This window comes from Podarcis muralis, chromosome 10, assembly GCF_964188315.1.
Source record: "Podarcis muralis chromosome 10, rPodMur119.hap1.1, whole genome shotgun sequence".
NCBI classification, from domain to species: Eukaryota; Metazoa; Chordata; class Lepidosauria; order Squamata; family Lacertidae; genus Podarcis; species Podarcis muralis.
In genome coordinates, this window is record NC_135664.1 from 22,795,212 (window position 1) to 22,814,043 (window position 18,832).

Genomic DNA, 18,832 nt, shown 5'->3' on the forward strand with positions numbered 1-18,832 from the left:
ATCTGAAGTTTTAATTTCCTTCAAATGGGCTTTACATTGAATTCTGCTTCACACTTTGGGCAAGGCCTTAGTAGAATTCTGTGCCTCCATATTTAATGATAGTGGCCATGCCAGAAAGCCTGCCTTCTCTTTGAACAGAGAGTTGGGTTTGGGTCTCCCTTAACACTGACTGCGCCCATCTTAGCTGTGAATGTAGGTTCTCATCCTGAAAAGGACAGCACGTTCCCAGAAAAAACAACTTATGCTAAGACATTGAGGAAGCAGGCCTTTCTTATATATGTCAATAGCGTGGTGATGCATTAGGAAAAAATTAGTCAAAGTGGATTGCATCATATACCTAAAGCTTCCAAGGTTTATCCTCACTTCACATTCAACTTCTGATATTTGGGGTGCCAAAGCGATAGGCATTCTGGGATCCAAAATGTACTTTCTCTGCTTAGGAATAGCAAGGAGATTTTGAGCTCTGAGGATAAGAATCTAGGGCTTGGGGAGAACAGTGGTCCATGAATGGGGAAGAGTGCCTGGAGTCTCAGACATGCTTAAAGGCAGGAGAGGTGGGTGTTGTGGAGTTGCCCTCCCAGCACTGGTCTTGCTGCTTCATGCTTGGGTAGGGTGTCAACAGGGCAACATGTTTGCGCCAGCAGGGCTACCACCAGCTGATCTAGTGGTCCAGACAGGGCACTCATGTGACTTCAACCTCACCAGCCCCATCCAGGAACAACTTGGTTGCCAGCTTGACTCCGTAGCTTCATAACACCACATGTACCACCTCCGCTTAGAAGATAAGCCTTTGTCCATAGAAACATAGTGTTAGAAGGGACCACAAGGGTCATCTAGTCCAACCCCCCGCAATTCAGGGATCTTTCCCCCAACACGGGGCTTGAACCCACAACCCTGAGATTAAGAGTCTCGTGCTCTACCGACTGAGCTACCCAGAGTGCCTTGCAATCTCTAAAATCACTCAGGACCACATGTAATTAAACCTTGCCACCATTTTAGAAGTCTTGTAAGACATTTCTGTATGGACTGGATTTTGGACATTGGATTCGAGCTGTTGAAGGATTTTATTTTCAGCATTTGGTAAGCAGTTTTGCTTGGTTTTTTTTAAACAAAATTCGTGGGATTTAAAAAATATTTTATGTTTATTTTTATATTTTTGTAGGACTAATAGTCAAACACATGCCTTGCATGTAGAAGATCCCAGATTCAATCCCTGAATTGATCTAAGTAGGACTGGGGGAGACTCCTGTCTGAAACCCTGGGGAGCTATTGCCAGACTGGTTAAACAGTGCTGACCTAGATGAACCAATGGTCTTGACTGGGCACAAGACAACTTCCTATGTATTGTTTATATGTTTCCTTTAAGGAGGAAACATGCTATACATTCAAATACATAACGTCATGCTTTATTAGAACTGCCTGGCCCTTTGGAGATTGAGATAGGTGGCATGAAGAGTCCCTGAGTGACAATATTCAACAAAAAAATCCAAATCAAAATGATATTTATGGTTTACAAGCTATTATAACGGAAGTGAGGTACATAGGGTACACAGGGAAGTGTTCTAACGGATGTAGTTAATCACCTTGCGCATTGTATTCCTGTTCCTTCCTTTTTTTTTCTTTTTTTTGTTAAGTGTACTATATTCTGGGGAAACACTGTTCACCACAGTATTCAGGTATCTGAAAAATTCTGGCGAGTGGGCCAGTTATTAGAAATAATAGCAGGCTTACCTTCAGCAAAGTGCAATTAGTACTGTATTTCAGTCTCAAATGGCAAGACTTGACAATTCAATTCCAAATTGTTCATTGAAACTCAGCATGCAGTTCTTAACGTTTAATTAAATGCCAAGTGCTGGTCGATTGCATATACATTTGTTAATCATGTTGAAAAGAACCACCGGGTGTATTAGAAAGCTGTTCAAAAATTGATTTGGATTCTGGTTGCAGTAGGCTTTTCACATTTCATAACAGACAGTGAATGCAAAAGGTATTTATCTGGGAATTCACCTCCCACTTTTTGATGATAAAATCAAACTCAAGGCAGCTTTAAGTTTGCTTTGGTTCGATATAACTTGGAGACAGTAACCTAACTGTTCCTCTTTTTCAATCAATAATAAAATGGTTCACCCATTAACTAGGGATCTGGTCTTATGGGGCAGCAATGTTTTATTGTCTTAGTAACATATCACTCTTTCCTGTAATGATGTATTCTCATTCCACAAAAGACTACAGTAATTATTATAATGGCAATAAAAAGAGATTAAAATACTTAAGGAGCACCTATCATACATCCTATTGGATAAACTTGGCAACACATTTGCTTTTAAATTATTCTTCCCCTTTTTTTCTCTTTATTCTAAGTGACATGTTACTGTTGCTTCTGTAATTCAATTGGCAATAAATCCCTAGGATACTTTTCTGTATTAAAGTAACAGCTTGCATCTTGGCTGCCTCTAAGAAGCATGTCATCCTTGCAGTAGCATCAACATAGAATCCCCTTCATATGATCCCTTTCTCCATGTGCTTGTGGTATGAGCAAAGACCATGGGAAGCTACCTTAAAACATGTCATACCTTTTGTCCATCTACCCAAGTATCATCTGCTCTGACCACCTGGCTGGGACTCTGCAAGCTGTCTGCCAAGTTACCTGCTACCAGATAATTTTAGCAGGATATGCCAGAGATTGAACATGAGACCGTCCACATGCAAAGAATGTGTTCTGTCATTGAGCTATGGCACCTCCCATACTCTTGTGTGAAGTAGAAGCACAAGTATATATGGCTATGGGGTAAGACAGAGCTACAGTGAATAAGGATTACAGTGAGGGTTGCAGCCTGTGACTTCCCCAAAGGTACAAGTGTGCCAACATCAGCACAATTGCTGTGTATTCGTGTAATTCTGCTTAACGTGAGAATTGTGCATGGTCACAGATAGACAGGACCAAGCTCAAGGACAGTCATCAGGAAAGAATGCAAAAACATTGCCACACAGGCAGTGGCATAGCTAGGGTTGCCAGTGCCCGGGTGGGGTGAGTGGGAGGGAAACAGACAGAGAACGCATGTGCATTTAGCTGCCTAATGGCACCTGCGTCACCCAGGAGATCGTAGCCGCAGATATAAGAAAAGAAGAGTTGTTCCATTGTCTAGAAATTTCACTTCCTGGTTTCACGTGGAGAAGATGTTTTCAATGGACCCCAGCGACAGAAGCACACAGCTATATTGAGGTAGCACTGGGTGTTGAAATTTTGTGCCGCTGACAATTTTGCGCCCTGTCCCCACTCTTTGCCACTGCACATGTGTGCAATTCAAACGGAAGTTTTAACATGCTGCTGTCACACAGCAGGTTTGTGCAGTACAGCCAGGTCTGAGTTTCAGGTTTATTTATCATGAAAAGTGCTGTGCAATCAATCCAAAGATTTTTCTGAATATCTCGAGTCCCATGTTGAAGATTCCTAGATCCAATCCACCCCACATACGCGCCATGAGCTTCCCCAAGTTGTGATCATTCAGGGAGCCTGCCAGTTGTCACTTGAGTACAATTGAGCTTGTTCCATAGGTGTTTTAAGTGAGGCTGTGCAATCCTATTTAAGATGGCAGCCGATGTAGCCTACCAGAACTGAGGGTTGCTACAAAGTTGGGTGTTGCTGCCTTTGCTCTTTGTGCCTGATGAATGTGACCAGCTACATTTAGCATGATTCCCATCATAGAGATATCTTAAAAAGTATACATGGAATTAGGCAAGACTGGTTATATCTGCTGCCTGGCCACCTTACCATTACCAAATTCATTCTGTATGTCAGTGCAGGTCTCTTGTGTGTCTTCATACTTTTGGCAAGTATGAAATGTCAACTGAGTCCCTATTAGCTGTGGGCCACTTTGAAAGACCTCTGTAAGTAGCCTTCATGATTCAGCTCTCTTAATGCCAATGAATAGCCTTCATTATTTTGCCAATGAATATCAATTGAGTTTACAATTCAGACTTGCGGGGGGAAACATAAATATTAAAATGGCTCTAAGCAATTGAATTTCCCATGCCCTTGGGATTATCCATTCTTTTTAGATTTGTTCTTATTTATTTATTTATTTAAAATCACTTTTCAATCAACATTGTTTTTATTTGGTTCATTCAGATCTGATTCATCTTTTTGTGATGTGGTTTGCTCATAAAGTGAATGGGGTGCAGGAGAGGTTGGTAATAGACTCTGAAATTAATCATCTCCACAATCTGAAGCTGATGCCAGAAGCTGTTTTCCCCCCCTGTTCCTTTCATTCTCCCATCACTGCATGTCCAGCACGCTTTCCCAGATGCTTCGTATTTGCTAACTTCTTGCATATGAAACCACAAAGCTTACTCATGTCTCTGAATTTTGTTATGCATTTTCCTGAATGAATACAAACCTGTGGTTCTTCTTGCTTGCCAACTCTTAAAAATCGGTGCCGATTCAATGTTACGTTAACAGTGGGATTTGCATACGAAATATGCAATGCAGTTATTATTGCTTAGTTTGTATATGCTATGTTTTGGAAGGCTTTCTCATGCTCCTGCTTCATATGTTAATCCTACATGGACCTCCTCTTCCAATACTCATACATGCAGTGGGGTGTGTGTGTGTGTGTGTGTGTGTGTGTGTGTGATTGCTGCATGCAGTAATCTTCATGTGTGTTTCAGGCTCTTGCCTGGAATTGCTTTCCATGCTGGGACCCTGTTAATTTGTAAAGCAGTTCACCAAGAAGATAAAATTTAAGCTCTGCCGGGAAGGTGAATGCAATATTAATAATATCCGGATCTGCTATAGTGCACAGTAAACCTACTTTATCTAATATCTATATGACTGAAAAGATATTGCACTCATTTAAAAAGCTAAGATGGAATTCAAAAGCTTTTTCTGAAAATGGCTTTCGCCTGTGTTTGTAGCCATGGCCAAAAATCTCTTTAACCTTCCCACTCTACCCACATCTGAACAACAGTTACAAATGGCATCCCAACATTTGATTGCTACCATTCCTAAATAAGTGCTAAATCAAGTACTTATTGCTGGAATCTCCATTTTGTTCCTCCACACTCTCTCTCTACCAGCCTGACACCCAAAGGAAAATAAACCAGATAATCATGATTGTCTAACAGGTTCAGTAAAAGGGCTCCTTGAATTAGGCCTGCGACAGGGTGCATCTTCCTGCCAGTGCTGCTGGACCTGGTTGTTGTTGTTTAGTCGTGCCCGGCTCTTCGTGACCCCATGGATCAGAGCACGCCAGGCACTCCTGTCTTCCATTGCCTCCCGCAGCTTGGTCAATCTCATGCTGGTAGCTTCGAGAACACTGTCCAACCATCTCGTCCTCTGTCGTCCCCTTTTCCTTGTGCCTTCCATCTTTCCCAACATCAGGGTCTTTTCCAGGGAGTCTTCTCATGAAATGGCCAAAGTATTGGAGGCTCAGCTTCAGGATCTGTCCTTCCAGTGAGCACTCGGGGCTGATTTCCTTCAGAATGGGTAGGCTTGATCTTCTTGCAGTCCATGGGACTCTCAAGAGCTCTCAAGGCCTGATTAGCTTAACATTATAGGTAAAGGTAAAGGTACCCCTGCCCGTACGGGCCAGTCTTAACAGACTCTAGGGTTGTGCGCCCATCTCACTCAAGAGGCCGGGGGCCAGCGCTGTCCGGAGACACTTCCGGGTCACGTGGCCAGCGTGACATCACTGCTCTGGCGAGCCAGAGCCGCACACGGAAACGCCGTTTACCTTCCCGCTAGTAAGCGGTCCCTATTTATCTACTTGCACCCGGGGTGCTTTTGAACTGCTAGGTTGGCAGGCACTGGGACCGAGCAACGGGAGCGCACCCCGCCGCGGGGATTCGAACCGCCAACCTGACGATCAGCAAGTCCTAGGCGCTGAGGCTTTTACCCACAGCGCCACCCACGTCCCAAGCGCCACCCGCGTCCCATTATAAACATACACAAATGAAGTTTGCTTCCATACTAGCAGGAATTCCCCATTCATCGTTCACTTCTAAAGAGACACCCAGTAATGCCATAGTCAGCCCATTGTATTCCAGCAGTTTTAATGTTCCCTCCCCCAATGGTTTTGTGGTGATTTGCGGGGGGGGGGGTAAACAAATGCAACCGCAAAACCAACCTGTCCAGTGTGAATAAGCAAAACACCATTGAGGCTTTTAATGGCCCTGGTAGTTAGTGATGAATAACCTCTTAAATTCACCATGAATAGCCTCTCTTTAATTGTCCCAGTATCCCTTCTAGTCTTGCAAATGGGCCAGAAAAAGAATTACTGGTTTATGCTAATTATTTTTCTTTTCATATTTTATAAAGCGAGAACACACTATTTTCTAGTTTGAGAGAAAAGCAGTAATTAACCCTCCTCCCATCAATGCGAACCAAAAAAGGCATTGAGGCTGCAGTTCTATACATGTTTAGCTGAGAATAAGTCCCCTTGAACTCAGTGGATTTTACTTCTGAGTAGACATGCATAGGATTGTGCTGTGAGAAATTCAAGGGGCAATTAAGAGGCTGTTCACCACCATTCCTGCACCCATCAAGGAAGAATAAAATGGGTTGGCCTCCAGTGAAGAAACTTAATTAAAATTGCTGGAAACCTATGCTGTTTTTGCTTGTCTGGAATGCCCATTTTTATTCATAGCAGCTAATTGGGGAAAAGCAAAGCCACAGCAATGTTAAAGGACTCTAATGTGGAAGCAATCTAGTTAAAATATAAAGGTTTCTTTCATCTAGATTTTATCCGTTTTTTCTGCTAGGTCTTTCTTTCTTTCTTTCTTTCTTTCTTTCTTTCTTTCTTTCTTTCTTTCTTTCTTTCGCAAAGTTTAGATGATATTCCCAACTTTCTGTGATGACTTGTAGTTCTTTAAATAGAAAGGAAATCATTAAAACTATATAAAAAACTATTTTCTTTTCTCTCAGTCTTCCCTTTTTTTCTATTTCTTCCTTTCCTTTATTGAATATTCACAACTTCCTATAATAGCCTGCCATTCATGAACCTGATGAAATGGATTCTTCATCACACACACACACACACACACACACACACTTGAGAGTCCCATGGACTGCAAGAAGATCAAACCTATCCATTCTTAAGGAAATCAGCCCTGAGTGCTCACTGGAAGGACAGATCCTGAAGCTGAGGCTCCAATACTTTGGCCACCTCATGAGAAGAGAAGACTCCCTGGGAAAGACCCTGGATGTTGGGAAAGATGGAGGGCACAAGGAGAAGGGGACAGCAGAGGACGAGATGGTTGGATAGTGTTCTCGAAGCTACCAGCATGAGTTTGACCAAACTGCGGGAGGCAGTGGAAGACAGGCGTGCCTGGCGTGCTCTGGTCCATGGGGTCACGAAGAGTTGGACACAACTAAACGACTAAACAACAACAATATATAACAACACCATGTGTTTATGTTTAATCAAAGCCAACCTTTCTGTTAAGGATCCATTGTAGTTGATCATTGGTGCTGCAAGCAACTAAGCAACTTCCTTGGGCTACCAAGAATTCTAAGTTTGGCTCCTTTTGCCTGCTGGGCTAGGGGTGATAGTGGGGACATCTCTAATAAGAGAGGCTGACCTTGAAACTCTATTGGAGTTTCCTAGAGAGAGTTTTCTCCCTACTTCCATCCTGTCCACCCCTTCTGTGCTGTCCACCCCTGAACTGTTTAGTGGCAAAGTAGTATTGGTCAAGGAGGGGGAAATTGATGTTGTCATTAGTGGCAACCGAATAACCCCAAGGTAAGTACCTCCAGGGAGATAAGCAGAGCTGTTATTCTATTGCCTATTGCCTGCACTTAACCTTTGTGCCCATCCAATCCTCTGACTCCCTTTGGTCCATCATCTTCTGCCATTAGTTAGCTTTGTCCCCCAGTCTGTTAGTGCCTTCCATTAACCTTCTCATTGGCCAGTAGCTGCCCACTTAATATAGTGTCCAAGACCAATGAGACCCATTGCAGTTCTGCTATGGCCCATTTTCTGTATTTTTCTTTTAAATTCAGTTAATACATTTATGATTATTATCCATGGCATAAATGATTGTTTTCTGTTACGAGAAAAATCTCTCCTCTTTTAAACACCGTCTTTATTGAGACATGTAATGTTTATGAGTCGGTTTGCTTATACTTCATGGCAGCTTTTTAAAATTTTGGAGATGGCCAAACCCTACAATAGTTGGAAATAGATAACTTAATGAATGGCTGTTAAGTTGAGAAAAACAAGAGTAGAATACTTTCTACATCAGGGAGGCCATAGAAATTACTGTATTTTTTGCTCTATAAGACTCACTTTTTTCCTCCTAAAAAGTAAGGGGAAATGTGTGTGCGTCTTATGGAGCGAATGTAGGCTGCGCAACTATCCCAGAAGCCAGAACAACAAGAGGGATTGCTGCTTTCACTGCGCAGCGATCCCTCTTGCTGTTCTGGCTTCTGAGATTCAGAATATATTTTTTCTTGTTTTCCTCCTCCAAAAACTAGGTGCGTCTTGTGGTCTGGTGCATCTTATAGAGCAAAAAATACGGTATATTTTACAATACAAATATTACCAAGTCTGGTGTTTAAAATTCGTGATCTTTCCAATTTATAGCAAGGATGGGGAACCTGTGACCTTCCAGATATCATTGGATTCTAATTCCAGCTAGTCCTGGCCAGCATGGCCAATGGTCAGAGATGTAGTTCAACTACATTTGGAAAGCCTCAAATTCCTCATGCCTGGCTTACAGTGTGGGCAGTTGTTATAACCTGATTATAACCCGACCCTCAATAAAGGTTGGAAATCCCTTTGGAATTTCTCCTTTGTCGATCGGCAGTCCACAGTTGCAAGAAGCGATATCTATTTTCAAATCCCTTTTCTATTTCCTTTTGCAGCCTTTTGATCAAGGAAGAGTTCACAAAGTCTTCCGCACCCTATACAGCAGACTTCATGCCCTTAATAAACTCTCCTCTAAAGCTGCTAACGTCTGATACCTGGAATGTCTATCCAAGATAACTCCTATAATTTCCTATAATTCTGTTCTGTTGCTTGCGTTTCTTACTGGGCGATGTGGAAGCTTTTGCCAGTCATTTTGATGTAATTAATTAATTGCTGCTCTTTAGTCCTTACTGTAAAACACAAAGGAAGTTGCGGTGCTGCTGCCACATTTTAGATGACTCTGTGCAGTGTTTAGGCCAGCTGAGTAACAAGCAGGCTTAGACAGTAGGCACCGTGTGAGATTTAAATGTACTTTCAACTAAAATGCCTGTCATATTTTGCATAGATTTAAGCAGATTTTCTTAAGAGAATACTGATAAAAATGACTCTTTAAAATCATATGTAACTTTAAACCTATGCAAAGTTTATCTCAATCCTCTTTTTAATTTTTTTTTGCTAAATTTAAACCAAAATAACTTGAGCTAGCTTTTCAACTAAAACATAATCTTTTTTTTAAAAAAACCAAAATCTAGGCAATGGCACCGTACCAAAAGTGGATGGAGTGTTTCCTTGAGCTTACCTAAATAAGAAATTGTTTCAGTTAGCATGTGTGTGATTTGAAGCTATCTTTGGATCCAGGATTTATTTATTTTTTAAAAAGTTGTGCTAATTTTTGTATATGTGCTGAAATGGCAGGTTATCTGTTTTCATTTGTAGAACTTTTGAAATAGCTTTCAAAGTGTGCAGCTTTAACTTCTTCATGTGTGTTCTCTCTAATTGATGTTGCTTTTAACTCGCAGGCTGGTCTCCCTCCCTAACCCCTTTATTAATGAGTGGTGGTCCTGTCCCCCTGGGTGGCAGGCCCACCCTTCTTCACCAAGCTGCTGCCCAGGGAAATGTAACTTTATTGTCAATGCTGCTTAATGAAGAAGGTCTGGACATTAACGACTCCTGTGAAGATGGCTATTCTGCCTTGTATTCTGCTGCTATGAATGGACATACAGGTATGGATTTTGTCCGTGCCCTGACTTTACTATCTGCTGTGTTTATATGTGCTTTTGTAGTTCAGGGGAGGAATTCCACAGTGCGCTAAGTGGCGTAGCATGGGTTGTCAGCACCCGGGGCAAGGCAAGTAATTTGCGCCCCCTAAGTGAGAGAGAGTGAGTGAGCCAGGTAGGGGCAGAGAGCTGCGAGTGCGAGCGCGCGCCCCCCCCCAGATGTTGCGCCCGGTGCGGCCGGCCCCCCCTGCACCCCCCATGCTACACCACTGATTGTTCCACCAGCATTTTGGCTTCCCAGAGAGAACAATCCCCACTCTCCTTTCTCTAGGCTTCCCCTAACAACCCACTGAGCCCATTTTTGGGAGTGTGGGAAGATAGGGGGAAGCCCCCGTTGCACAACCAGAAGTCCTCTTGCAGGACTTCCACCAATAGGACTCATTAATTGAATCCCACCCTGCGTACTTAACAGTGACATCCTAAACATGGCTATGGAGAAGCAAGTCCCCTTGATTTCAGTGGGGTTTATTCCCATGCATACGAGGGCAGGGTTGCCTAAGGTTGCAGCACTAGACACCAGGGGTGAGAAAACTGGTCAGGTGAGTGGGCCTACCTCTTGGCCAAATTTTGGACAGGTGGGCAGTTAATTGCCTGATGCCACCGTGACATCAGGTGATGATTGTCAGGATTTCAAAGCAGTATCACACACATGTAATGTCATGTGTGGAGCAGGTGGATTTGCTTGGGGGCAAATGGCCAACTGGAACCAGGGTCAAATTTGGCTTGCGAGGCAAAAGTTTCCCACTCCTTCTATGCACACTTACCTAGGGGTTTGTCTCACTGGACTGTTGTGGGGAGCCGGGCTTTTTAGTAGACATGTATAGTTAAACCATAGAGCCTAGGACTTGCTAATCAGAAGGTTGGCGGTTCGAATCCCCGTGATGGGGTGAGCTCCCGTTGCTCGGTCCCTGCTCCTGCCAACCTGGCAGTTCGAACGCACGTCAGAGTGCAAGTAGATAAATAGGTACTGCTCCGGCGGGAAGGTAAACAGCGTTTCCATGCGCTGCTCTGGTTCGCCAGAAGCGGCTTAGTCATGCTGGCCACATGACCCGGAAGCTGTACGCCAGCTCCTTCGGCCAATAAAGTGAGATGAGCTCCGCAACTCCAGAGCCGGCCACGACTGGACCTAACGGTCAGGGGTCCCTTTACCTTTTTATAGGATTCCATACCCTCCAACATTTATCCGATGAAAATAGGGACATCCTTTTCCATAACAATAAATAATAATTTTATCATTTATACCCCACCCATCTGACTAGGTTACCCCAGCAACTCTTGGCAGCTTCCAACATATATAAACATAATAAAACATTAAACATTTTTTTAAAAAATCCTTTAGATGCCTTTAAATGTCTTTTAAAGGTTGTATAGTTACGTATCTCCTTGGCTTGGGGGGTCACATAACTCCACACCCTCTAACATTTCTCTGATGTAAATAGGGGCATCCTGCCATACCCTTCAACATTTCTCCACTGAAAATAGGGCCGTCGTAAGGAAAACCATGACATTCCGTGATCAAATCAGAAACCAGGACAGCTTCTGTAGATCCAGGACTGTCCCTGGAAAATAGGTACACTTGGAGAATTTGGGATTCCACTGTTATTGGCGGCATGCCCTTGATCTTTCATTCTGAAATTATATGGAGAAAACAGTATTAACATCAAAGTATTGCTGAGACATTTCAACACAGTTTAAGCAAATGGAAAGCTTTTATGGTCAAATAATTTTTATCACTCCTGGTGAATATTCAAGACTTGTATATGTTGGAAGGAAGGCAAAACAGTCCACTGAGAAACTAGTACAATTTGGACAGAAACTTGATAGCTGTGTTTCTTCTGCCTAAAACAAAGAATGAAAGCGATCACAGGGGGGGACACACAATGAGGTAGACAAGCTGGGGGTTTTCAGTGGGCTGTCACGACGATAACAATTTGGATTTGTTTTCAGAATGAGTAAATATATCAGTACCAAGTTCAATATTTTATTTATGGCAGCAAAGAGGAGTGGTTGCAGAGAAATCCAGGTTCTGCTCTGTGGTTGGCCATTAAAGTTCACTGAGTGACCTTGGGCAAGCTGTTAGCTTAGCAAAGTTGTTGGAAAGCTGAACTGTTGCTCTGTATTCCAGAGAGAAATGGCAGGATCAAACCATGAACCAGTGCAGATCCTGAACAACTTGATCTTGCAGCCCTAAGATTAGAAAACGTGAGACGTTAATATTCTGTATAGTCACAGGGGAGCAATTACGCCCCTCACATGAGCTCCAGTGTGGTGTAGTGGTTAAGAGCGATAGACTCACAATCTGGGGAACTGGGTTTCACTTTCCCGCTCCTCCACATGCAGCTGCTGGGTGACCTTGGGCCAGTCACACTTCTCTGAAGTCTCTCAGCCCCACTCACCTCACAGAGTGTTTGTTGTGGGGGAGGAAGGGAAAGGAGAATGTTAGCCGCTTTGAGACTCCTTCGGGTAGTGATAAAGTGGGATATCAAATCCAAACTCCAAATTCTGGGGTCTGGTTTCAGCCCTTCTACACTCATCTCCTTCTCCTGTAGACATAGATGTGTCTACACTTGGGTCAGGATGGGACACTTACAGCCTCAGAATCCTATAAGCACTTCATCAGATTTGAGCAAGAGATAGCATAGAAAGCCGTTGGAGTGGGGGTACAGTAAGGAAGGCCGTGATTGCAAGGGAATCTTGGAGGTACATAAGAAGAATCCTATTGGATTAGACCAACGTTTCAGTTGCCAGTTTCCCAGTGTGGCCAGTCACAAGTCTCCCACAAGCTAGACATGAAGGTAGTAGACCTCTCCCATCGATTCTTCTTGGCAAATGACATTCTGCCTCTGAATGGGGATCATGAATGTAGCCATCATGACTTGTAGCAATAGACATCTCCTCTGTGGATTTTTCTTATCCATGTACTAAGTCATCTTAAGCTGGCGGCCATCACCAAATCTTGTGACAGCAAAATCCAAAGTTGGAAAATTTCCAGTATAGTCTAAAGCATTAAAAGTCTCAGAAAGGTTTTTCTTTCTGTATTGGCTGCCTGTTTGTGGAGTGTTCTCCCCAGGGAAGTTCACCTGGTGCCTTCGTTATGTATTTTTAGGTGAAAACGTTTCTTTTCAATAATATTCTGTGGCCTTTTAAATGTGTCTGTGGGAAGAGGAGGTTATTGTTTTGCTTCTTTTGTTTTAATTTTTTACTTGCTTTTATCCTGTATTTTATTCTGTGAACCACCCTGAGATCTTATGAAGAAGGGCATTATATAAATCTAATAAATAAAATAAAAATAAAGAAGAACTTGGTGAATGGGAAGACTTTGTTAATTTGCTCTCTCTATATATGTGGGATAAGTTTGCCTTGCCCAGGTGACCTAGCAAGCTGGCATCACAATACAGAATATTGCCTTTGGTAGATAAGAACATACGAAGACCCATCTAGTCCAGCACTCTGTTTCAACAGTTGGACAACCAGATAGCCAAAGGAACTTTTATGGTTACATACTGTAGATGCACAATTTCTGAGGAATGCTCTCTGGTTTTCAGACCCTTATCTCTCCCCGCCACTTCCCTCTTATATATCAATATGCCTTTGTGTTTTCCAACTCCTAGATTGTGTAAGATTGCTGCTGACTTCAGAAGCTCACGTTGATCCTGTTGATAAAAATGGCTTTACACCCTTGTGTTCAGCAGTTGCTCAGGGACATTGCAAGTAAGTAACGTGGCAATTATGTGTTTCTCCAGACACAGAATTCCTTGTAATCTTTTAAGTATTGGGGTGCACAAGCTGCGAGAGAAAAACGTACTCAATTAAAGACTTATTCCTGCCTATAATCCTCAGTTGTAATATTATTATGAGATTTTCTGTTAGAAGTAGAGATGTTTGGGGATTTTTAAAAAGCTCTCGAGTTTCTATGATTTACAATAAAGCCATGCTGCAAAAAAGGTTTCGCTTTCATACTTCATACTGCAACATTTTAAGTTATATATTTGTATTTTTATGTTGTAAACCTTCCTGTGGTCTACAGATGAAGGGCAGCCTATAAATTTAATAAATAATAGCGTTCTTTCAAATGGGAAAAATGGGTCTTGGCTTCTAAAAATGCATCTTTTAACGGGAGCTCTGGACGGATTTATGGTCAAGCTTTTACTGAAAGCCTTATCAACCATTTCTTTGAGCACAAAAATTAAATGAAAAGCATGTGCTGGCAGCTGATGGGGAAATTGCGTTCATTGATATTTTGCCTTTGATCCTTCAGAAAGTGGTCTGCCTACAGAAAAAGCCCCCTCAGTTGGGGTATAATATGTCAAAGAGCAAGGATGTTTCATTTAACGCAGTGCCTGAGGAAACGGAATAAAGGCACACTTTTGTAGGACTTTGATGGTAACTGACTGAAGCAATACATTACAATTTTGAAAAGCTGACTGCTTTCTTGTGAGAAATATCTGTGTACTATATTTAACCATGGAAGGATATATTTTTTGGGGGGGGGGGGTGTCAGTTGGGATTGGCCGGTAAGGTGAGGAAGCTGAAGTTATCCACAAATCAGTTCCTCACTGTTATCAAGGTGTGAGAAACTGTTTAAATATCCCCAGAAATAGGAGAAGTATAGTATTGTGAGCTAGATTCTCTAATGTGAGCCTATCTCAGAGCTTTCACACTTATAATTGAAAAAGGGGTAAGAGACCTTCCTTTAACAGTCTGCTTAAAGAGATTTGCTGAATTCATGTTTCCTTCTTCTTCTTCTTCTTCTTCTTCTTCTTCTTCTTCTTCTTCTTCTTCTTCTTCTTCTCCTCCTCCTTCTTCTCTGCAAACTAGTGATCTGATATCCTCCCCCTCACCAAAAAAATAAAATAAAACTCAGAGCCTTACTACTCTTACTTGAAAGTAAGTCTCATTAGTTAGCTCTAAGAAAACATGCCTTTCGGCATTTTATTCTGGGTTTAGTGCCATTTCCTATCCTGCGAGCTTACACTCAAGACCCTCCTCTATATAAAAAAATAGTTTGTGTGCATTGGGTGGGTTATCGTATTTTTCACTCCATAGGAGCACTCCACAGGCTTGCAGATAGCTGCCTGAAGCCTGGAGAGCGAGAGGGGTTGGTGCGCACCGACCCCTTTCGCTCTCCAGGCTTCTGCGAAAGCCTGCATTCGCTCCATAGGACGCACACACATTTCCCCTTCATTTTTGGAGGGGGGAAAGTGCGTCCTATAGAGCGAAAAATACGGTATTTTGGCCTACAAGAAAGATAATGTGAATGCCAAATCATGTAGTCATTAATGGGCATACCCATGTCTGACATGAATATCCTTCCCACATTACAATTTTTGTGATAAGAGAATGTTGAGGAGGCTTGTTGATTGCATCATTGCATGCAAATAAGCATGGACCTGGCATGTTCTGGTCAGGTCACGAAGAGTCGGACACGACTAAACGACTAAACGACAAATGCAAATAAGCTGATACTAGTTTTCATTTGTTCCGTTTGTACTACCAGAGCCTTTGCAGCGATAATTCGATTGTTTTATGTTTATATCCCTTTTCATTTTGAAGGCTCTGAGCAGTAAGAATGTGGGGTAGTATAATGGGACAAGTATGCATGTTGTTGTGAGAGGAGCAAGTGACTTTCAAGATATGCCTTTCATAGCTGCTGAATACTTTACATTTCTTGCTAAATGAAACTCTTTCACTATTCTATGAAAGATTGTAGAAAAACAGAGCTGATATCAGCTCTTTTCAGGTAATCTTGTATCCATCCATCCTCTCTGGACTTGAATAGGATTAATTCTAATAGTACTTCAGAGATCCATATTTTACTGATGATTTGATTGTGTCTATGAGTGCATTCAATCTTATAGATGGTATCTCCTGCAAATTTTGCTGTTCTGTTTTCCTAGGGTTGCCAAAAAAGTAAAAACCAGGGTACCCCGAAAGTTGTCGAGCTTTTGTTTAACAAAATCGCAATTTTGCGATTGGCTTGCCTAAGATCTAGGACAAAGTGCCACCTTTCGTAAATTCCCCCTGGATGTCAGTTCCAGCTTTCAGATTCAGACATATGGCAGCCCTATTTTTCCTTGCCACCCTAGCAGATACTATTGCCGCCCCAGAAATCTGGCATTTAAATGACTGAGATGCTATTTATATTGGCTAGAACTCCACATAGTTCAGACAGGTGTGGTGCAGGTTTTCCTGTGGGGCTGTCAATCAGACTGATTCCTGACCTGAGGCGACCCTGTTATTCCAGTTACAGATAACATCCTTTCAGTGGAAAGTGTCACTTCTGCCATCTCGTCTGGTGGCTTGTCAGATTTTGCCCCAGAGTTCAGCACTCAGTTGAGAGGAGACTTGGAATTGATCTCAACTTCCTGCCATTTGGAGAGCAATGTGCTCTCTTGTGACCATAGACTTGTACCTATAACCCCTGCTCATTTACATACATTTCAATTCTTTCTGCAGCTTTTGCTCTCATCTTCATTTCCTTTTAATCTCAGACAGCCCTGTCCTTATTTCTTCCTGCTTTCCCTCCCACCAGTTTTAAGGATTCTTGTGCTTCTGTTCCTTAAATGTTTTGATGCTTCTCATTTTTCCTCCTATTTATCAGTCCCTCTTAATTTTTCTAACACTTTGCCTCCTCTCCTTGCCTAAATCTTTTCTTACCATACCTCTCTTGTTGCATATCTGTTCTGCTTGTCCTGACACCCCAGTTTTGGGCACCCCAGTTTTGCAAACGCCTAGTTCTTCCCCCTGCCCTCAGTCTCTATCAAAAAATGAGGTCTTAAAAAGGAACAAGATGCATTCTACATATACAGGTACCGGTAACTCGCAACATAGGTACTTTTAACTTGCACAATTTCAGCTTTAAGTGCTTTACCTACTAGCCAGCTGAAATCACACAAAGTAAACACACGCAAGGCGGGGAGCTTAAAAGCTCTTTCTGCACCAGGTTTTCCTGCTGCAGAAAAAGTGCTTAAGCTCTCTCTCTTGTGAAGGCAAGTCCTGCTCAGCACACCAGCTTCAGAAAGGTAGGGATGCTCGCACAGGGACAGTTCCAGGATTCTTCTGACTATACACGATTTCAGCTTTGCATGCAATCTCCAGAACATAACCCCTGTGAATTACCTGTACAGTGGTACCTTGGGTTACATACACTTCAGGCTACATACACTTCAGATTACAGACTCCGCTAACCCAGAAATAGTACCTCAGGTTAGGAACTTTGCTTCAGGATGAGAACAGAAATTGTGCTCCGGCGGCGCGGCAGCAATGGCTAAAGTGGTGCTTCAGGTTAAGAACAGTTTCAGGTTAAGAACGGACCTCCGGAATGAATTAAGTACTTAACCCGAGGTACTACTGTATATTATATTGCAGTGAAGCCATTTAGATTTAAGGAGATTGCTGGCTACCAGAATGAATAGTGCCAAATGTGCTGTTCTTAAACAAAGGTTTCTAATTACCTGAAGTATAAAATCCAATAAAATGTTTTCCTAGAATCCAGAAGGAGCAAAGGCAAGAGTGGATGCATTTGTTATATATAGGTAATCTGAATTCTATCCGGTTGTGACCAGTTCAGGGTCAGAAGATGAGGGAGTTGGGTTGCAACCAAAACCAGGTGTTGGCTAGTGTGAGCGGAATTTCCATTGGGAAGACATGATTTTGACCCTGTAACTTGTGCTTTTATTGCTTTGATCATCAGATGCTTGTACCAAAAGCTTTTAACATTCCACACATCCCGACTATACAGGGTTCATGGAAGAAGCTGCCATGTTGAACCCTGTCACACGCGGACTTGCACACTTCACAGACTCTTGAACACACATGGCCACTATCTCAAAGGCCTTCCTGTTTAGCCAGGCCTCATTGCATCTCTTTGGAAATACACTTCTCAATTTGATATCTGGAGTTTGTGCTTCTGTTACTTGCTGGGACCGGCAGCATGCTTCCTGTCATAGGTGCCAACTTGTAGGGGCCGTGGGGGCTTCACCCCCCCCCTCAGTAAAATATTTGAGGGGGCCAGGCCCCCACAAAGTTATGGGCATTCCTATTCAAATGGTGTGTGTGCATTGCATCATATGATTGATTATGTGGGGCAGAGCTTACCTTCTCCCCCACAATATTTTATTGGCACCCCTGCTTCCTGCCCTTGAATTTTCCTTGCATTGGTACTTGCCCATATGCAGCTGCCCAAGATTTACAATTGGCATCCGGTGCCTTGTTCCCTGATCCACTCAGAGAGCTATTAGATGGATGAATACTAGTGTCAGGTATAGTGGTCACTTATCTGTGGAATTCCCTTCACAGAGAAATATGCATAGATTACTTTCTGTTGGCTTTTAGAAGAGACCTTATTTTATTTTTATCAACAAAAAATGCAGCCTGGTTTTACAGCACTGTGGTCCATTCTACTGCTGCTAATTTAATGTTGTTGTTTCCTGTTTTTATTGTTTTTATTGTAATCATAACACGTGCTAATTGCTTGGAAGAGTGAACACCCTAAAAAGGCAGGACTTCATGAAATCTGTTTAAATAAATAAAACAAATAAATAATGCCATATTAATAAGCTAAGGAGACATGTGCGAACACAAATTGACCAGTTTGCTTGTTATAATTCAAATATTCTGCAACATATTCCTCAAACTTCATTAGCTGAAGTCTCCACAAATAACTGGATGAGAGAATTTGCCTTTTTTCAGTATCCAGGCACCGATTTTGGATTTAATATGTGTCCCTGATCATAATGGTTTTAAGGCAATTACCTTTGTTGATGCAGTATAATCGAAATATATGTTTGGAGAAGGTATTGTAGCTGAATGGCATTTTAAAGGTCATGTCTTTTCCAGGTCAGGTATTCTACTAACATGTCCAATGCT

At 42.3% G+C, this 18,832-nt stretch overlaps 1 protein-coding gene across 3 annotated transcripts in view; it reads left to right on the forward strand.

Moving 5' to 3' along the window:
- Positions 1-18,832, forward strand: part of CTTNBP2 (cortactin binding protein 2) — a 112,172-nt gene that overhangs the window by 44,809 nt on the left and 48,531 nt on the right. For all 3 annotated transcript variants that reach the window (XM_028747697.2, XM_028747698.2, XM_028747696.2), the window contains exons 5-6: positions 9,707-9,910; positions 13,576-13,675. In XM_028747697.2, coding sequence (XP_028603530.2) covers positions 9,707-9,910; positions 13,576-13,675 — 304 coding nt within the window. The remainder of the gene's footprint in view (positions 1-9,706; positions 9,911-13,575; positions 13,676-18,832) is intronic.